The sequence below is a fragment of the Nothoprocta perdicaria genome, unplaced genomic scaffold (genome assembly GCF_003342845.1).
Source record: "Nothoprocta perdicaria isolate Ctin4 unplaced genomic scaffold, notPer1 scaffold_111, whole genome shotgun sequence".
Classification (NCBI taxonomy): Eukaryota; Metazoa; Chordata; class Aves; order Tinamiformes; family Tinamidae; genus Nothoprocta; species Nothoprocta perdicaria.
This window is the reverse complement of record NW_020454217.1, coordinates 2,354,312-2,376,628: the sequence shown is the minus strand read 5'-3', so window position 1 is coordinate 2,376,628 and position 22,317 is coordinate 2,354,312. Positions and strand designations below refer to the sequence as shown.

Genomic DNA, 22,317 nt, shown 5'->3' with positions numbered 1-22,317 from the left:
TTCCAGTGCTTTGTCACCCTCACAGTGAAGAAATGCTTCCTTAAGTTCCTGTGGAACTTCCGATGCTTCAGTTTGAAGCCATTTCCTCTAGTCCTATCCCTGCCCACCACTGAAAAGAGGCCGCCCCCCTCCTCCTCACTGCCTCCCTTGAGGTATTTATACACGCTGATCAGGTCCCCCCTCAGCCTCCTCTTCTCCAGGCTGAACAGACCCAGCTCTCTCAGCCTTTGCTCATAGGGCAGATGTTCCAGGCCCCTGATCATCCTGGTAGCCCTGCGCTGGACTCTCTCCAGCAGCTCCACATCACTCTTGTACTGGGGAGCCCAGAACTGGACACAGTACTCCAGATGTGGCCTCACCAGGGCTGAGTAGAGGGGGATGATCACTTCCCTCGACCTGCTGGAGACGCTTTTCTTAATGCACCCCAGGATCCCATTGGCCTTCTTGGCCACCAGGGCACACTGCTGCCTCATGGTCAACTTGTCGTCCACCATGACACCCAGGTCCCTCTCTGCGGGACTGCTCTCCAGCAAGTCCACCCCTAATCTGTACTGGTGTCCAGGGTTATTCCTCCCCAAGTGCAGGACCCTGCACTTGCCCCTGTTGAACCTCATAAGGTTTCTCGCCGCCCAGTCCTCCAGTCTGTCCAGGTCCCTCTGGATGGCAGCACAGCCCTCAGGGCTATCAGCTACTCCACCCAGTTTGGTATCGTCGGCAAACTTGCTGAGGGAGCACTCCAGCCCTTCATCCAGGTCGTTAATGAATAAGTTGAACAGGACCGGACCGAGAACTGACCCCTGGGGGACACCACTAAGTACAGGCCTCCAGCTGGACTCCGCACCATTGACAACCACTCTCTGCACCCTGCCATCGAGCCAACACTCATGTGTTTTATTACACTTCATGTAATAAAATAAAGGTATGGAGTCATAGCCAGCTCTTCTTCCCAGGGATGTGTGTTTTTGAGATGTCACATATTGGGTAAAGACACAATGCATGGAAAACAAAACTGGCTTTTTATCAAGGGATTTGTTCACAGAGAAGGAGGGAGGGCAGGTGACAGCCCAGCCATCGGCAGTCTATCTGGCTTCCTCAGGGCAACTTCTCTCCTCTACTATCCCAAGTCCTGCGCAGCTGTAGCTTTCCTTATAACTATATGTTAGCTGTGGGTCTTAACTTTGTGTATGAATGTACTAACAAACAAATCCAACACAGAGACATAACTTTTCCCACAAACACAGTCACTGCCATTACAACCTATTAATGCCTAAAGTTGTTCAATTTATCTAGTCTAGACTGCTGCTAAACTATACCATATTTTGCCATCCCTGTCTTTATTTTATTGACAATTTGCTGCTTACACTCCCTTTTTTTTTCTACATGAAAGACTTTTAATAATTGTATTAGTATCTTGGCGATGGCCTCCACTGCCAGTACTTTTGCCTTTGTTTCAATCCCATTTTTGTCATATGACTTGTACTTGACTACAACTGATTGGTCGCCTTTTATTCCAAAAAGTGAGAATTTTTTCTTATCATTTTCAGACCTTAATCCTCCATCACGATAGTTGCCTACTTGATTTGGCTTTGTGTGGACAGCATCTCCACAGAGTCTCTTCTTGTGCTCTGCCGTAGCACCCTCATCTCCTCACAAGCAGACCCCTGGTTACGGGGACTCACAGCCTGCTATTCAAAAAGGACAATCGTGTTCCAACTTTTCCATAGAATGGGTTCTACGGAACCCGCAGGACCAAGAAGAACAGGAAAAACCAAAATAACAGGCTGATTTACCAGGTGTCTTCAAGCAGTTAGTTTTCAAGTTTTTGTTTAAAAAAAAAAAAATTAACATAAGGCACCAGAGAATATTGCAAAAAATACTGGCTGCATTTAAGTTCTCCACTGTTTGGACACTGAAACATAACTTCTCCACTTCTCCATAACTTCTCCACTAGCTCAAAGACAGGGAAAGCAGCACACAGTTCTTGCTCTGTAACTGCATCTAAGCTCTACCCTTGTTAACTCACTCCGCAAGGGACAAATCCAGCAGACCAGGGTGATGCCACCTGGCAGCAAAGCTTGAAACTGTGGCTAGCCAGCACTCAGAGGCAAGGACAGGGAATTTATCACATCCCAGCTCTTCCAGCCTCTCTCTGCTGCAGGTCTCATTACAGAGAGATTACCTGCAGGAATAAGCAAATAATCTATTTGATTAAATACTTCCTGGTTACTTGTGCTCTTTATGTTGTTTTAGAATTTATTTTAGCAGAGCTATACTCTCTTTTATCTTGCTTTGGACATCTTTTACATGGATGGATTATACTTGTTGCATTTTTGTGGCTAAGGTAACCTTTAAACCCCTACAAGCAGGTTAGGATAAAGGAATTGCAACAAATTCAGATTGCCATCTTCTTCCTATACCAGTTTTGTTCTGTTACAACAGTAAGAAGAGCTGGGCTGTACAGAAAGCCAGCCAAATACAGTAGAAATCAATCCTGGACCAGTATATGCCCTGTGGGGACCTTAATGTATACTCCCTTTTTTCGGCTATGCTAAATTCTCATTTTATTTGGGCTAGTTAGCTTGAAGTCAACATCAAAATGTTTATCTAGGCTGCAATCACACCTACATTTGGCTTTGCAGATATGTGCAAATTAAAACAAGGCAAGTCCTTCTTCAAGAGTTAGTTAAGAATTTTCTTAAATAGGAAAGTTTTCTGAAGGCAAGTGATTTGTGCAATCCAGAGGGTGATTATTGAGTGCATGTCACCTTCACAGAGTGGCACTGAGAAATCCCAGCAAAACTTTTGCATCTCACATTTATAGAAATTTCCAGAAGAAAACTAACTATACTCAAAAAATATTTTCAGGGTAGGATTTTACTGTTTTTGTTGCAACTGTAGGGCAATTAGTATTTTGCAAGGCTGGATCCTTGCAAATTTTCACGGCATCTTTTGAATTTGCTATTGACAGTAGTTATGTAAACCCCCTCTCTAGCTATTGAACAACAACAACAAAAAGCATTTAATTCCATTCAAGCTCACACAAAGGTTTTTAAATGCAAAACTGTCATCAATCATATACAGTCTTCTGCATAGTGTCATTTTTTTTTCAATATTTCTTTAACAATAGAAAACATTACTGCAGCTATTTCATGTCTTAAATTTTCATTGGACAAAAGACTAATAACTGCTTTCTACTCCAATGACTTTTCAAAATAACTTTGAGCTTGTAACTTTATCCTTACAAAAACTCAGCAAGCCACAATGCTAGTGTAAGAACATTCATATGCTAATAATTTAATCAATTTATTATACACTAGGAACACCAGCTGCTCTTTTACAGAAAAGCAATACTAATTATTTGCATCATTTTATTTCGCTATCTTGAACTGATGAAAGTAATAATTGCAGTTAAAAGTGATTTTTGGAAACATTATTGTGAAAAATACATGGATTTATGCAAGAGACTAAATACTACAAGATAAACCTGGTCCCCATCTCCCATAATCTGGCAGAGGATGTCAGGTAGTGGTTACCAAGCTCAAGGAAAGAGATGCTTTCTACAAGGTCATGATCCATCTGAGTTGTTGTTCTACACATCATTCCCAAAATTCTCCCTTCACAAAACATGGATAGAGAATTATTTTTCTTCCATCCCATCCTTCCCCTTACCCTACCTCTGAGTCATCTCCACTTCCATGTGGTCCCTGGTGTACTCAAAAGATAATTATCTGAGGAAATATATGTCATTGAGAACTTCTGGCACCAACCATTAAAATTGCACTATGTCGAGACTTTGTCTTTAAAAATGGAAAATGATTGCAAACTTCTGCTAGGCTGAGAAGTCACTCTGAGAAACTGCTGTACAGCTAGTGTCAAGAACACTAAATATAGCTTAAATATTGCTTTTAAATAAAAGAACAATAAAGAATCCTACCAAATGGGCAAATGTGAGCAGCACAGAGGAGTAGTAGTAAATATTCTTCTTTTTCATAGTTACAGAGAATAGCGTCCAGCAAAATTCAGAAGAGATGAAAAGCAGCTTACTTTCTGACGATGGGTTCTGAAGTCTTTGGTAATTATACTATTTTTCAATGAGTTTAGGTAAGGAAGGTTAGTTAAAATAGTTGAGAAAGAGTGTGTTTTATAAAAGCCAATTTATAATGGGTAAAAGTTGTGGGGTTTGGGAGTTTGCACCACATAGGAGATCTTTTAAGAAACTTCTTTCGTACTCATGAAGTTTGCAGAACAATTTGTTCCTCATGCTCATCTTTACACAAAAATAGGAAATGTGGTTTCTGCTGGCTGAAGAACAACTGGATTGCAACTTCTTAGGATTCCTAGAAAGACAATTCTAAGGAACAATATTTCTACTTGAGTACAATTCCAGAAAGAATGTGCCAGTCCTTTGTGAACAGAACTGCTCAGCCAAACAGGAAAACTCATATCAAATCTGTTTCTCTGGTCCTTTTTGGTATTTTCCTACGCAAACTTGAGTGTTCCTTAAGATTGATTCGATTATCAAAATGTCGCCGTGGGGGAGGGAGGGAGGGAGGGAAGGCGGGAGGGAGGGAGGGAGGGAGGAAGGAAGGAAGGAAGGGAGCGAGGGAGGGAGGGAGGGAGGAAGAGTATTCCAGTAGTATTAAACTTACCAGATGCTTTTAAAAATGTAAGCCTATTTGGCTCCTTCTGGCTTGCCCTTCTTCTCAACAACCTGCCTGAGAGGCTATTGGGAGCCTAAGATCAAATAAGTCCTTTTAATTACATCAAAGCCTACCTCCTATAAAGCTTATTAGCTTTATAATCCTGGAGCAGCCAGCCAAGCTGACCGCCTTACAGCTTGCAGCCCCAAGAGCTGTCTGATTTTTGGAAGTTTGTAATAGTTTGGTGTGTGATTTATTTCCAACACTGAGATTGCAAAAGCATTTTCCTTTATAGAAAATATAATCATTTGAACTTTCTCTATGATCAGGAAAGAAGAAAAATAGTGAATTTTGAATTATCAATATTCTTCATTAAGCATTTGCTTTTACTCTTACCTAGAGGGAAAGACAAAATGCTGAATGATCAAAATCCTTCATTAAACTGAACTAGTTTTTGGCACAGTCGATAATGATTTACCCTTGTCAAGCATCTGCATTGTGGGAATTAGATTTTCTGTTGAGAAGTGAGATCATAGAAAGCTAAGTGGTTTGGTTAAAACTAGAGAGAAAAAATTGGTCTATCTGGGACTGAAGCTGTAGGATAACACTCAAACCTCTGGACCATCCTGCTGCCTCAGGCCATACTATAACAATTTATGCCCTCTTTAGTTCACACAGTTGTCACCATGTGTCAAAATGATTTTTCCTTCTCGTGTTGCTTTTTTTGAAAGCTATCTCAGGCTTAAAAGGTGAATGAGAAAACCTAAAAGGAACAGGAAAACCTGAAAATTGTTTGAAAGTGCCCTCCAATGTCACGTATTTGAAACAGATACATGATCTTTTGGCTAACTATGATCATGGCAGCCTACCAGGCTGACACAGCACACTCTTACAGACAGATCTGAGAAGAGGCATGTGTACCGGCCAAGAGAGGATTTACTGCAGAATAAGAAAAAGCAAAGTCAGGTAGATCATCAAGACATTATTTCCAATCTGCATATAAATGCCTTCCCCACAAATTAAGAGCTATTCTTGAATGCTTTTTTTTTTTTTGTGCCAAAAATACCAGCTGTAGGTGTGAAGTTTTACACATAAATTTCAAAGCAGTTTGATTGTGCATTTTAGCACATTTCTGAGTCTTGGGCATATCAGAGCTTGGGAAGTGCACAGAACTGAAGACTCAGATTGTTAAACCCCCACACTATTTTCAAACTGCTCATGTGAGCTTTCCTTTAAATGCCATGTTTCCTCATGCAGGAATGGAAGTTTGAGGGATAACTGTCTTCAGTCATCAGCATAAATGCATGAGATATCAATGACAGGCATATTATCAAAAATAAAAAAGAAACCATGTGTCAGCCTTTTTTTAGAGTATCAGAAGTTGAAACAAAATCAGCTTAAAATCTTTTCTTGATGAAATCCCGAATTTCAGTTTAATACTTATAGACTAGAATCTGATTCAGCTACATTTAAAACTGTTTAATTTTAATTTCACCAAGCTATGCGAGCTTCCAGAGCTATACCAGCACTCTTGCTAGCTCACAAGGCCAAACCGATCCTCTGGGGCAAGAAAAATAGCTTTGTGATCTGACCTTTTACACCTCTAAGTTGTGGGCAACTCTAGTCATTCTCTGGCATTTTCAGAGGTATTAATAATATGAGACAAACTATACATACATGCACACACATTGCAAACTTCTCAGATGCTGAAATGATAACCACGTAAATATCTAATGGAGATAGGTATATAGGTATATACTTCTGTTAGGTTCTGGTTCTAGATACACTGCGTGTCATAGCCAAATATTCCTTATAGAGGGTTTAAGTAGGAATGACAGGAAGCTATGTCATAGCAATTAAAGATCCAAGGTCTATGCGGTGAAAACCCTAAACATTTGAATTTTCATAGAGTAGATCCTATAGCTGATCTAGGAGTTACACAGAAAAATACTTTTTGAGCTATTTTATGGAGTATAGGAATCATTCATAAATCAGGAAAAAAGAATACACTGAGAATTTTATCAGACTACTTCATAAATCTATCGTGCCATTTGTCACTAATGCAATAGTAAGACAAGAGGAATTTACAACTTCTTTTTCTTCCTGATAGCTGATCAGTTACCTCCTTTCTCTCCCAAATGTGCAAATTTTCATAAGGTTTAAATGTTAGCTGATATATATCACACCAACATTATACTTCAAACAGTACATACAAGTCAACTGAAATATGCCAACTTTCATAACATTAGGATATAGTTCTACAGAGAAGCAGATTTGAACTGCCAATAATCTTTATGAAAAGGAAAGCTATATTTAATTGCTAATAAATTTTCAGTTTCCATTGGGGCAATGGTCACAGCAATGGAAGATATATGAAACATACTTTTAATAAGATTTTGGTTCTGTTATAAATTTGAGAGTTGTCCAGTATCTTCCAAAAGCTACAGATAGACAAAAGTGAAGCTTTCCTTTGACTTGCTAACCTGAAAAAAGAATCAGCCTGGGCAGCCATGCATCCAGGCCATGAAATTTCCTGCAAATTTCTCCTCCTCCACCACGGCTTATCATCTCAGTCTTCACAATTACAGACACCAAGGCTGTATCGTGCACACTCCAGACTGTTACACACTGGGGGGCAGTGTGGAAGGCTTTTTGTTCAAAATGCCCTTTCTGCAACTTCTTGTTGCAAGGTTAAAAATAAGAAAAATTTCCTTTGAATTTAACACATTAGACCATAAAAGTAGAAGAATACTGGCAATGAGGGTGGTCTCCCTGCTTTCTGTTAGAATAGTACTTCTTGACAGAAGCCACTCTTTAAAGCAGATTGCGATTTACTGATGCCTGTTCTGAAATTCTGCATATTGGGTGTCTATTTCAAGATGGATTTTTTTTCCTCTTTGTGGAAAATGTTGAAGGAAGGACAGAAGGAAGGACGGACGGAAGGAAGGATGGAAGGACAGTGATATCATACCTGAAGTCATGAAGAAACATTTAATTACATATTTATCTATTTTATGTAAGTATATTATACACAGACAAATAACATGTATATACATATGTATAATTTTATATATATATATATATATATATTAAGCATCAGATATTGATAGTTACTGGAGACAGGACATTGGGTGAATCATTAGTCTGATCATTTCTCCTGACAAGTGCATACAAGCCTGACAAGTGCATACAGAGATAGCTGAAGCAGGGTGAGGGATTAGATTACTGCTTATTCTCACAAAGAGAAAATGCCACATGCAAGAAGAGAGGCTGAAAGCACTCCTCATTCTGTAAAGAGCCTACAGGAAAGATTAATGTAAAATCTTGACTTGGTACTTTTGCTTGTAATGACATCAGTATAAATCTTCAGTATTGATTTTGCTTCTTATTAACACAGCCTAATATGAATGTAGACATTAAGCAAGATGAATGCAGAGATCAGTGTACCTGCAGCCAAAAGCATTTAAATCAGAATTACGACTGCTTGACCATGACTAGTAACTGGCTTAGCAGAATTTCATGTAGACTGACTTCCTAATCCAAGGCTTTAAAAGCAGAAAATTCCCTGATCTCCACTTAGTATCTTATCCAAAAGAAATTTCCTCAGGCATTTAGAAGATCCCCTTCTTTTTTCTTTGAATGTCAGCATAATCCCACCTGAGATCATGGCTGTGCAACAGAAAAGACATTTAATTCTGGAACAGAAGAGTAAAATACTTATCTACAAATGCCTGTGGATGAGGTGTTCTGATTTTTGTGGCCATTTCACAGCTCTCTCCACATGCCACTGTCTAACACACACTTCAGAAACTTCAGAAATTATCCCAGCAATGACAAAGAAGATTTTCAGACTTATTTATTTAGATTGAATCAACGTTTGTCAAAGAAACTATATTTTGTGAAGATCAGACTGGTTTACCATGTAAATAGATAGCCAAGATAACCAAGATAGATATCCAAGCCAAAATACACTACCCACCTGAATATTCAAGAATAAATTGAAAAACTATACACATAAATAAAAATAAGATAGTTTTATTTAAAAGAATGAAAAGTACCTTTCTCCTATCATATAAGGCATGATTATCCAGCATCATCTTCTTCTCATGATTGGCGTACCTCCGCAAATCACGCCCAAACTGCTGTAAAAGATGTAACAAATACGAGTGAGAGTAACAAATGGAAAGGGTCAACCTTCATATAAGAGTCCAACAGCAAATCACTCAACAAGGGAATACTTGAAAAACTAACCTCTTTAAAAGACCATTTGTCTGAATATTTGGATAATCCAGCAGGGACAGTTTTAATAGGCAACAGTGCATCACTTATAGAGCTATAAGTGAAAGAAGCTAAGAAATAGCTATAAGCTATTACTTTCCTGAACAAAACTGGCTATTCCAAGAGAAAGCAAGATTGAACTATGGCCTGTTATGGGCACCCACACCTGGCAGGTGAATCATCTCAGAGAGCAGCAGCTGAGCCAAGCAGAGTAAGGTGAAGTCCTTACCCACTTACCCCAAAGGGCTTCACAAAGTGAAGGAACCACTTACAGGGGGCAGAGGAGACATGGGCCTTTAAGCAGCCAAACAATTCCAGGATAAAAAGGACTCCAAAGTCTGTAGTACTTATTCCAAGGTCCAAATAAATATATTTTATTATCTCAAATTGACTGAAGTAACTCATCAGCACAGCAGGAGAACACATCAATTGCAGCATTCTACCTTGTCTAAAACATCCTGCTTCTAATTAACCTAAGTAGACTGGAGCGCTAATGCACCTGTACTGCATCCAGCATATCAAAAAGCTCATTCAAAGCGAGCTCTAATAATTTCAAGGAGCACTCTGTTATACCATGTAATCATTCCCTAAAACAAATACTTAACCTCAGAGGGCAAGCGTGTAGAAGAGATCTAAAAATAATTATCTGGAAAAGTATTAACAATTTGAATTCTGAGTTTACATGCAGATAAAACTTTTTATTTTGGAAATATTATGCCCACAATATATCTATATATTATACCCACAAAAACAGCAATTATCCACAAACAATAACATCTAATATCAAAGCAACTTGCACTTAAAATTTGCTTTACCTATCAAAAGATTGTTTAATTCAAAGTTAATGAAGAAACACAATATGCAAGTAAAATAAAACTGAAACAAAATATTTCATTAACTGAAAAACAAAAATTTCAAATTGTTTTCAATTTCCTGTGGAGAAAATTGAATTAAAATTCATAACATTTCTTCAAAAAATGTTTTATTTCCTATAATATCACTGGGATAATTCTTTCATCCCTTCAAAATACCTCTCTACTCAACATCATCTAAGTTACGTGTTAGCGGTGGGATAATGTAGAAAAGCAATGTGGCAGACTGAAAATCTAACTTTTAATTCTATGCAACTAAAGAAAATCTTCAAGGAGAACAAACTCTCTTAGACACAATACAGAAGTGTCACTGATGAGTTCACCAGCTTCTCAGCTCTGATCACGGGGTGATGACAGTACAAAATGTGGCATGTGTGGAGAAGGAACATTTTTACAAGTTCCATGGACTCTGATCTGTCCTGTAAGGGCAAAACCAGACTAGCAGTGCTAAGGAAAAATAGACTTTTGTGGTTACTTACCTTGGAGCCTGTCCAGCCTAACAGAGCATATGCGTATTGCTCAAAGGGGCTTATGACCAGATCCACACGGATTGCCTTCCAGTCTTTGACTTCTGCCATATCAAATTCCTCTGATGTGCTCTGACTCTCGCTGTCTACTCGTGGCTGATACAACTTTAAAATTGCAAAACACTTCTGAAAATTATCCATGGCATCAATGTTTCTGCTTGGTCGCTGCTCTTTTACAAATGTTGATTCAATGATATCACAATAAAGGAGTAAGCCCTAAAGAGGAAACATTGGTCACATTGAGTGACTGGAGGGGATTTATTGTAATTTCAGAGTTTCTAGCCAACCGTCTTTAAAATGTATGTTAAGTACAGTTTCAGTAAACAGAATAGCACAACAAGTCTGTATTTGGACTCAGTTCAGACATGAAATAGCTGCAGCCTTTACAAAAATATTAGCAAATCCTGAGAGGGAAATCTGCAGTTGTAGTCATCTGAAAGTGGCAATGTCCTACTCTGTATGTAGAGGACAATATTTCTAGCTCTTCTTCCCCATCTTTTCCTTTAGGCTTTTTGCTATGGATGTCAACAGTCAACAGAAATTTCTGAGAAGAGATTGATTCTTTCTCATATGTCAGACATTGAGAAAATAGATTAGTCCAGAGCATAATCTTGCTGACAGGTTCCAAGGAGAGCATTCAGACACTGCTGCCTGAGATTTCCTTGTGGCAAGGCTAGGATTCACCAGAGCATGGCACACTTTTTCTTTAAAATGTGTTACTAAAAGGCTTGTGAACCATCAATAGACAGATTTTTATTTTTTTTAATAGATTTTATTTTCTTTTTATAAAAATAGAAAATTCAGAAGGAAACCAAATAGAAGTAATGGAGGGGCATAATTTCTTTCCACTATAGCAGAGCAGGGAGGTCTGACTGGAAAGGGGCAAAGCTTTCCACCACCCTTGCTCTACAACCAGCAACTTTCAATGGTTCCTGGGGTTGCAATAAGCTCTTCACTATCCCATCAAGGTTCCTAGCAAATATACTTTTCTGTCATTCCTCAGACCTGTCTGTATGCCTATGCTTTGCATTTCTAAGCAATTTCCATGGCCACTGGCTTTCCAGGTATCTCAGACTTGCCCTTTTCTCCCAATGATTCTTACACCTGAGCATGTTCAGTTGCCCTCAGTAAAGTGCAGTTTCCTCACATCTGCCAGAAGACTTCTCACCATGCAAAGCACAGCAGCAACAAGGGACAAGACAAGGAGCAGTCTCCCATCTGCTGCCCAGCGCTGCCTTTTTACAGAACAAAACCTCACCTACACAATAAAAAGAGAAATAAGGCAGATTCTATCTTCAGTCATCCTTGGCTCTTCAGAATAGAAACAGAGCTTGACAATATAGTAATATAAGAGTGTTCACTATCCCTGAAGCCATCTCTAGTAGGAAAGATCAGCTAGGAAAAAGACTGCAAGTTTTGAGTGATTCCGCATAATGAAAATACTCCAGTGCTAAGTCCTGGTACTCCCAGCCTTATAAATAACTCTCAGCTTTTATAAATTGATAGAATATAGAAAACCACAGTGATCCTCTGAGCTCGCAATTAAACAGAAAGCTGAGATTTCCAATATTTGGCTTTGCAAAATAAATGTAAATTTGTCTTGAATACTAGAAAGAAAGAATGCATTAACCACTTTTTCACAGGCTATTAAGAATTAAATTACTTTTTCTAGCAGGAAAAATACATCTTATTACTAAGCTAAATTTACTAACTTCATCCTCCAGTTAAAGAATTTGTTTTGTCTCGATCTTCAAGACCAACAAACCTATCAGCTGTCAGCTTTCCGCATCTTCTTTTACATTTCTTTATACCTACACATTGATCAAACCCAACTCTCATATTTCTCTAGGATGAGATAAACAGAATGAATTTCTTAAGATTTCCATCATAAGGATTGTTTTAGGTCCTTGGATCAATTTTGAAGTGCTCCAAAGTTTCTCCTTTGAAGTCCCTCAAATGTTTACATAACCTTCTTCCACTAGAATAGTGGAAGGACTCATTGTCCTTTGAACTATCTTAAAAAAAAAAAAAAAAAAAGAAGAAAAAGGAAAAAAAAGTGGTTTTAACAATGGGAAAGTCATTCTGGTTACTTGCTGCTTACCGTGCACAGTAATGGGACATCAATGCTTCCCATTCCTGATCCATACGCCTCAGCAAGGATGAATGACAGAATCTAAACTGAACTATTTAGATACTAAAAAGAGTTAGCACTATCCATATTCCCTATTTTCCTAAAAGCTGAAAAAAAACAGAATGGCAATATGGGCTAGTGCAATGTTATACTTGCACAAACACAGAGCCAAAAACTGAAGTGCTGAATGCCTTCAGCAGTGGTTTCTCTGCCCCCATTGATGAACAATGCTAAATAGGTTTGTAGCAAAGAATAAAGATCTCTTTGCAGAGTGTGTGTACAAGGCTGCATGGACACAGATGTCTCAGCCTGTTAGCATGCTGACTTGCAAGCTCTAACTCACAGAGGACATAATTTCTTTCTTTATTAAGCTTCTTTAATTAAGCATTAAGACTATAACTTGAGTACTGCATTGCAGCTTTTCCCTTTTCCATTCCGCTTTGGAGCTCAGTGGATATTCTGTGTTGTCTGTTCCTTGGTTCATTTATCCCTGATGGTGCCATATCAAAGAGCAGGATGATGTTGATTTAACTACTTAGTTTTAAACAACTTTCAGTGGAAGAATCTTGTTACATTAAACTTTTCAGGTAAGAAAAAGGCCCTTTTAAACTATTTAAATTACTTTTTCCCCATAGTCTACAAGTTAAATGTTGCAGGATCCTTCACTAGGAGCTGCTGAAAGGCAGTCAACATCCTGACCTCGGTGACATTCTTTGATGAATCTGGGCTTTGAAGCAGTAGCACAAAAGTGGAAAGCTGTGAAGCAGCCGACAGGTGTACTGCCAAAAAGTATAAAAGTGCCTTATATTTGGTCTTTTTTCCTTTTTTCCTCTTAGAAATCAAAGGTAATAAGAAGGCAAGGGGAGTGTAATTCCTGTCTTTGTTTTTGCGTTTTGGTTTTGCTGGCAGCTGATTTTTTAGTAGCAACAGTAAAAGCCAATATATTACAGCTGCCACAGTTAAGAGGCCATACAAGTAGTATTATAAGCCATAAGGACTCCAAAGGAAATACAGAAAAGTCTTTGTCTATCAGCTTAAACAATCCCCGTCTTATTTGGGTTTGGTTCCTTGTGCAGGTGTTTATCTCCCCTTGAGGCATTTTCTTCATTCTGGGATCTTTAGAGGAATCGTAATCTTTTCATCAGATCCTTGAATACCCTTGACCTCCTTGACTCTCTCTGCATTCACTTTTGCCAAATTTTATCCTTAAAAAGAAATCATCAAGAACAATTTATTTTCTATTTCTTTCCTTTCGATTCAATTTAAATGAAAGAAACATGTATTGGGCTGCAAAGCTTCAGCAGTCGCCAGGCTTCTCAGATCACAGGAACTGTGCTCATTTTCATGTAAGTGAGACCATGGGAGAAGGAGAGAAAGGCTGCACTCAGGGGCAGGTTCTTGCTTTCAACTCATCCTATTTTTCCTTTCTGCAGTGTGAGAATAAACAGGATTTTTGAAGGACCTGCACATGGCTTCCCGGAGTTTTGAGTCTTTAGAAAGCAAAAGGATACCTACCAAGAAGAAAGGCTTTGCTCAGAATAAAGTGAGTAGAATTACTGAGAGACGAGTTTTATGTAATATAAAAAAAAAAAACAATAAATAAATAAAAATAAAGCTCTTCAGCACTCATTAGTGGTCATAGCTCCATAGTGGAGCTTGATAAAACATGTCTGCTAGCAATCTACTTCAATATGTACACTTACTGTACAGAATTAGATGGAAGCAACAAATCTGAGAAATTAGCCATAATCTTTTAACATTTTTAAAGACTAAAATTAACCTACAGAAAGAGAAATGCAGCAAGGGTAGTACTTTACCAGGAAAGAACAAGGTTTTGACTACATCTAGACCAGATCACTTTGTTATACAGTCAGAAAGCTTTTGTCTGTTTGGGACTTTTGAGAGACCTTCTGCATGTTAACCCAGTACACATTAATTACGTCCTTCAAGAAGGAACTCAAAGATAGTCTCTCCAGGCTGTCTCAGTTGAAAGCTGATCTGTTTTGGCAGTGGGACATTTCATGATTCACCTCAGAGAGAGCCTGACCCTTTTGCACATTGAAATGTAGTCAGTTCCTTTGAACAGCATAAGTCTTAAATGTTGAAAGATACCTTAGCTGACCAAAAAGGCAGAAAAAGAAACAAAGGGCCTGTTTGTCCCAATAGTCTTTCTGACTTAGAACATTTTGAGGTACTTATACCTGTTATAATTGAGAAGCTTCCAACTATAAAGCTGGAACTGAATAAAGCTGACCAAAAAGAAAATCTTAAATGAAATGAGTGACCTGCCATAGTGGGTCACTCAAAAGTCCTTCTGTCTTGATTTCCTACCTTTGAGCACAAGGTGATTCTTAGGGGAACGTATAAGAGAGCGTGTGCAAGGTTACTCTTCCCCTGATATAACCTTCAACATCAGTGTTCAGAGCCGGAGGGTGTACCTAGATCATCTTGCCTGATGATCAAATGGAAAAATGATTTCAAAATCTTGACATCATCTGTGAAAAGGACTTGGCATCCTTTCAACACTACACAGGCTTTATTCGGTGCTGCTAGAACAAGGGTTTGGTTTGTTTTTTTTTTTTTTTTTTTTTTTTGCCAAATATTATTTACTTCATACCTGCTTTTTCCATAAGTCAACAACTTTATGCAGAAGATCATCATCTTCTCTTGGTCCTGGATTGGTGATCAAAAAATCTATATCGTGTCCAATCTTCTTACCCCTACAAGTAACAAATAAGGAGACTAAAAGAGTTAAGTTCCTGATGAATTTTGCACTACTTTCCAAAGAGCTTATTTTTGCTACATTATATAAAGAGTTTGCAGAATAAAATTATAGCAACGTTTCTTGAAACATAATCAGAATGAAATCTATTTCTTTTATCAGGTCTTTCAGAGTTCTTTGTTAAGCAATAATTTAAAGTTTTTGATGTATTTTCTCTGTTGTTCAACTAGATAGTGCAGATCCATTTGGTGATGTTAAATCTTTTTCTTCCCTTTAAGTCTCAGAAAAAGGTTTCAGTCATTTCTAGGGAAAAAAATATAATCAAAATACCATAGTATATATTAATAATCCATTGCAGATAAACTTGCCAGTCTAGCTACTGCAGGCTTAACCATTCTTTAGCTTTTGATGGACATTTTAATGAACAAAAGTGTGATTATGGACTATTTTATTGTTCCTTTTTATGGCAGACATAAAATGTCTGAATAGTTTATACCTGTTTTTATTTTAAAATGCATTTTCCGCAGAGATTGAGCTTTAAGGTTTTCTGATAACAGTTCAGCATTAATGTGACTAAAGCTTGTTTATTATGCTTGCTAGGGACTACACAATTAAACTTATACACACAAAGTTTAATTGCAAATGTTCTTGGAGAAAAATGCTGTCATAATCTCCTGTTGCTGTTCATTTAAATCTAAGCAGTTAGCTTGCTTTTCATTCACTTGCCAAATATGATAAACCTAAATCAGATTAAGATAGAGTTATTGTTAGAATAAATTGGCAAAAGCAAGCTCTCTGGAATGATGGTCTCCTGAATTATAAAATGTTCAAGGAGATATAAGTGTATCTCTGTGTGCAACTCACATGGGGTCTGCAGAACCAACACAAGGCTTTCATTTAGGTCTAGGCATTGCGATGAGGACCGCACATGCATCTCTTCCTTGGCTCTAACCTGGCCAACCTATGTCTGAGATGAAAGCATGAGAGGAAGGGAGCAGAGGAGATATTTCTGCAGTCTGCTGCCCCAAACTTCATTCATGTGCTGTGCAGAACATAAATACCTAAGATGCAGAGCACAGCTTCAAGCCTTTCTCCTCTGCAGGTGAAAAAAGTCTAATCGCTCTGCATTTCTTTCACAGAAACCCTTCTATCCACATAGAGGGGATATGTATTTTCCTCTCAGTGCCCTAGCAGTCATGCTAGATAAGTCATAGCACATACACCACAGCTACACCACACACCATACACCACAGCTTGTGATGGTCACAAGGATATATGACTGTATCCACTGTTCAAAGAAATTCATAATTGTTATGCAAGGAGTTAAAAGGGAAATTGTCCAAAAGAAAACTTTTTCTTCTTTTTTTTTTTTTTTTTTTTGATATTTAATGAAATATTCCATTCTCTTACAATAGTGAATTTGATTTCTTAAACCTAGAAATTTGTAGGAATAGATCTGACTGGCAGCTATGTCACCTGCCATTTGTGTGACAGAATCATGTAACTGACGGATAGTGGAATAGAGTTAGCAGCGAGATATAAGGAAATGAAAACCAAGGTTTTATACTTGACAAGCAGTCTAACTTTGTATAATGCAACTATTGTGCTACGTCTGCAGCAAAGTCAAAACTGCTTAAACAGGTGGAAATGATTTTAAAAGAAGTTTCAAACAAAGCGTCAGTCTAGGCTTAGAATCTGAATAGCAATTCAAACTCAAAAAGTTAAAAACATTTAGTATTCCACATAACACTTTTAAACTTATTTTGTAAGATGACATTCTTTATCTTTAAGATTACCATAATAATGCAAAGTCTTTGCACAGCACTTTTTACTTACATGTCTCAAAATATTTTTTTCAAAGGGAAGGAATTTACTATTCCTACCTTAGAGATGCAGAACATGGCATAAGAAAACTTGCCTAAAATTATTACAAAATTAAGCAGAGGAAGAACTTGGGAGTTGATGGAATTAGGAGTCAATTCCCAATTCTTACTCCAGTATTCAACATATGCATATTTAGGTTAACGCTATGAACATCCTCCCGCCTCAATCACGCCACAGAATCTCATGTAATTCAGAGATTTTCACTGTCTGGCTGTTTCCTGAGAGAGACTATTTATGGAAATGTCATTTCTATATGAAGTTAGAATGCTAAGATCTGAAATAAATTATACTTATCATCAATGTTACATTTCCACTTCTCAGTGAGCTAATTCTCACTGGATTAGATTGTCTGAATTTGTGAGGCTAGTATTACTCACCAAATAATTTCTAGATAAATTTATTGCCTTTCTCAAATGAGGAAAATAACCTAGCAAACTCAGAAGCTATGAAATACACAGTGCTCAAAGCTTTTAAGTCATACAAAAAGATAGAGGAAAGTGTACATGTTGGTGCAGGAAAAAGGAATCCTCATTCCTTTCAAATTAAAAGGAGTGTGGTCATTGATTTCAGCAGAGTAGGGTGTTTCTTCACAGAACATACATATATTTCTACATAAATGCTCACAGATATGCATGCATATGTCTGTACATCTGTGTGTATGGTTTTTTTTATATATGTATATATATATATATAAAGTATATCTCCAGGTCAAGAATTACTTCAGCACATGATCAGCAGTTCACTGGAAAATTAAAAGCCAATTGTTGCACTGCACCACACCCTTCCTTTCTGAATTTACAAATCTTGCATTTTATATTACAGAGTAGCATAAATCTGCCCAGTGTAGTGATACTAGCATGCTAGTGGAACACGGGAGAAGCAGGAATGTAATTTTTGGCATGTCGCTGCCCAAGCCCACTCATCACAAGAGTTTTACATAAAAATTAAATACTATTTTAAAATAGAAACAGCTGCAAAAACATTTTATGAAAAGAATTGTATAAACCTGTTTAATGCGTATGAAACAAGCTAAGAACATGTTATATTTTCAAGGCTTTCTAGGAGATGACAGTGACATTCAGCCAAGCACCCAGATTTCAGGTGGGCACAAGGCGGGTCTGGGAAATGCTGTAAAGAACAAAAGCTGATGTGTGCCTAGGTGCAGTGCCATCACATGACCAGGGCATTTAGGTTTCTGAGATTAAGAACAAGAAAAGCATGCATTCAAATTTTAGATATGCTCTTTAGATCTATTTACATCATCTTTTACTTTCCTTTAAATCTAGTCTGAAGTGCTTCTTGAGCTGGAGCTAAAAGAAAACTAGCACTGTGCAGAACTGAATTTGCAGGTTAGGTTTTGTCCTAATAATCTATTCAAGCCTGAAGACTATAAAAGACCCAGCGCTGTTAATTAACTGTGCTGAATTCTTGGCAGACTGAACTTGTGCAAAGCTGGCAAGTGTCTCTGAGTAGTCAATTAATCAACTCTAAAGTTGTTGGCGTTTTCTACTCTTATTGTTTTAATATAAAATCTAGATTCTAAGTCATTAAACATCACTAGCATCACTAAGGCTTAAACATATGGATCAAAAGACTGTGAAGGAAATCACACTGATTGCCTTATAAGGGCAGCATATGCAAGATTAGGTTTTGTGCCATGCTGACAGTATTTTGAAACCTCAAGATGCAATTCCTGCATATGCATATGTTTTATGCAATAATGCATAAAACTGAATTTAGTTGAGGAAAGATGGAGTGACATTTCTCTACCATTTACACAGGTTCAGTAATGGAGTAGCTTGAACTACTTTTTTGCAGAGGTGAGTTTTGTATAAAAAGCCTCAAAACCATTTAGCAATCTTTGTGCTTAGACAGAGTTCAAGTGGATGTGGAAGATACTGTATTTCCATATGTGTGCTTACAATAAGTAAAATTGTAAGCTTTTCTTAACCTTCCAGTCCCTTGTAGCATGAGAAATGAAAAAGGAACAGCAACAGCCCATGCTTTTAAGAATAACTGCATCTCATGCTCAGGCATATGACAAGGAAAAAAAAACCATCAAAGTAAAATCTGAGATAGGATAATACCTTTGGATAGATCTATCATATTACTGATTTATTACCTTTACTATTGATATTGCATGCTGAATAGAAATATTGCACATTTTCAGTGTTGCCATGCAGTGCCTGCAAACTAAAAAAATGTTTCTTAGAATCGTTGCAGTCTGAGACTTAGATTTCTTCATACAGCCCTCTACTTTTCAGCTAGCCTTGCAATAATGTGCTAGCAATACTACTCTGTCTACAGGTTTCTTTTAAGTCTTTATGACTTTAGCCTAGAATACAAGTCCTCCTTTTTTTATTTCTCCACAATACTTTCCTGAATAATCTCTTATTTTTTAAGTATGCTTATGCTGTACTGCTGAGACAGTCTCCTCCAGTCTGTCTGTGCAGCATTCAGTAACTGGGAAATGATGAAGAGGAATAGTCAGATCTGGGTGCTTTTTTGTTGCCCTGGAATTCTTTCCTAGCTTAATTTTGCTGTCTCTGTAACATTAGATTTTTCTGCTTAGGTGCATTCTTGTTCTTTCTCCCTGACAACTCTTCAGAACGTACTTGTTAGTTTTCATGTTCCTAGAAGTCAAAAGTATTCTGGTAGACATAAAAGTTTTCTCATGTTTAACAAACTGTTGTAATGTGGCAGAATAAACCAGAACAAGCAGCATAAATCCTCCTCTGGCCTCAGATAAAAGTCTTTGATGCAGTCCTTCAAAACACTCGCATGATTAATGTAATGGTCCACCTGCAGTACAAGATGATCACCATCCTTTCTGACTTTAAAACCTTGGATACTATATTAGATAGGTCTTTGCTTTATTTAGGCTATTTGGTAATGGATCGTTACATTTTCCTTTGCAGGCTGCATTTTAGGTGTTTTCAGAAATTCACACTTCATTTAAAGTGGGATTATTATCATTTTTACAAATCCTTCTCAAGGAAAACAGACTCTACTTGTATGTGAAGACCGTTGAATGATTCACCTCACTATGACTTTGCCTGATAAATAAAAAGGGTTTGTCTGACTTCCAATTAGAAATGGAAAGTGAACCTTGTTCATTGTCTAGAAATTGTTAGCAGGAATCCAATTTAGTATCTGACTTCTCAAGGCAGCTGCAATACCTGCCCTTGTCCATAATTTAACCAGCTCACAAAAGCATCTTTTGAAGGCAGCTTGAATACTCTTGCATTTAATATTTAAAATATTTAATATTTAAATGAAGGAAAAGGGTTTCCAGAAACTGCTCAGAAAGATCATCAGACTAAAAAGAAAATAACCAACTTTTTCTTTTTCTCTCTCAGAAAAACAGGTGCAAACTTTCATTATAAAAAATGTTCATTTTGTAACAGTCACAGCCCAGCCGAGTCTCTATTTAATAAGTGTTGAAGGAGGTTTGTGGGGACCAAGCACTTTATGCTTACACACATCTATTAAACTTTCCACATGAGAACACCTGTCCTGATACCAAAGACACTGAACACATGAATTAAGGCAAACACATAGGTAAAATCCTTAAGGACACCAATAGTTATATATTTTGAATACCTGATGAATTGCATAAAATAACAAATTGCATGTAATTTTATAATAGACCACAAATCTTCAAAATAAATACTCATTTGATTATCATAAATTATAATTTACTAAAGGATGAACACTGGAGAATACAAACAGATTTTCCACAGATTTCAGATTTCTTGCATTTTGATTGAATGTTTTACTCTCACTAAAACCATAGAAAAATATTGATTGTGGAGGAAGGCACATAAACTAAAGACTGGGTACTGGCGAATGTTCCGAGTTAATCCGTTTGATGAAACTAGACTGTATTTACGCTTACATTAATATCCAGATTTAGCAGATTCAAACAGTATTAAAAATGTTAATGGGTGTTTTACCCATATTATTTACAGCCTTTAGATTGAATAAGCAAAAAGGAAAAAAACCACAGCTGTGGAATAGCTGCGAGAGAATGATTGTTATCAGTAGGGACAGCGAAAAAAATCAGGCTATCAAGAATTGCTGTGCAACCAATATTCACCATAAAAAGTGGTAAGACTTTTAACCTCTCCCTTTCTCCACTATTTTATTCTTTAATCACATTTTGCTACAGAAAGCTGGGATAGTCATTTAAAGAATCCCAGACTAGAACTACACAGAGCAGGGATTTAGATAGCATATGGGGAGTGCGAATCTTCTTATATCACAGGATATAATCCTCCCTTCCTTCCTAAGAGCTTAGGTGAAATGGAACCCCCTCCTAAAAGATGTTTGAACACTAGCTGAAATGCTAGCTAAAACTAACTAAAAAGACAAGTCCTTCAACAGTGGAATGAAATATGGGAATTCCTTATATATTACATATAATATATAATAAATATAATTAAAGTGCCATCTTCCATGTGTTCTTCTTTTGAGTAATGCAAAGAGGACAACTTCTAGGCATACGTTGCCAAGTGATCTGAAAACATGTGAGGCTATTTGAATATTCCTTGAATATAGATGAGCTGCATGCATAAACATCTAGAGAGATTAAATACAATTGCTAAAGTGATGATTGTGTGGCAAAGGAAAAGGGATTAAATGTTACAGAACATTACACATAGCTGAAGAAATGGACAAATTGAGATACAGTACAATGAGCAAACAGCAGAGAGAAAGCTTAGATAAGCAGGAGAATCATAGCAAATAAATAATTTATAGGTACTATAAAATACATGTTTTTGAAGGAAAATTCTAGTAGTCTCAATGTACATACATAGTGAAACACAAAAGCACTTATAGTCAGACTTGAACACAAAATTAAACGTACACATAGTTCTAAGATTTTTTTCTGGCCATTCTGATACCCTACTGATGCCATTTCTTTACGTAAGCCAGACTGCCAAAAAATTTTGCGTGATTGATTTTGATTGAAAATATCAGAAAACAATTACTTCAGCTCACTTTCTTATGTTATTTTTGGGGAGCCTGGAAAAATTAACCTTCACCGACTCAAAAGCACGCTCTCATTTCCTAGGGGCAACAAGGAACAGCACTCCTTTCGTGACAGCAAGGATCAAGGCACTGTCTAAGGAAATGAGCAGAACTAGACCTGTAAGAGGGCATCTGCAATGGTGATTACACGGTGAATGATTCTGTTGAACGAAAGGAATAAGTATGTTCTTCAGCATTTAAAACAAAGAGCAGGTAATATAGATAAAAA

At 37.4% G+C, this 22,317-nt stretch overlaps 1 protein-coding gene across 2 annotated transcripts in view; it reads right to left on the bottom strand.

Moving 5' to 3' along the window:
* DNTT (DNA nucleotidylexotransferase) overlaps nucleotides 1–22,317 on the bottom strand; it is a 73,093-nt gene that overhangs the window by 8,405 nt on the left and 42,371 nt on the right. Inside the window, exons 8-10 of one of the 2 annotated variants that reach the window (XM_026050997.1) lie at nucleotides 15,066–15,168; nucleotides 10,270–10,533; nucleotides 8,699–8,782 (exon numbers count right to left, since the gene is read on the bottom strand). In XM_026050997.1, coding sequence (XP_025906782.1) covers nucleotides 8,699–8,782; nucleotides 10,270–10,533; nucleotides 15,066–15,168 — 451 coding nt within the window. The remainder of the gene's footprint in view (nucleotides 1–8,698; nucleotides 8,783–10,269; nucleotides 10,534–15,065; nucleotides 15,169–22,317) is intronic. The other variant, XM_026051006.1, reaches the window with a different exon arrangement.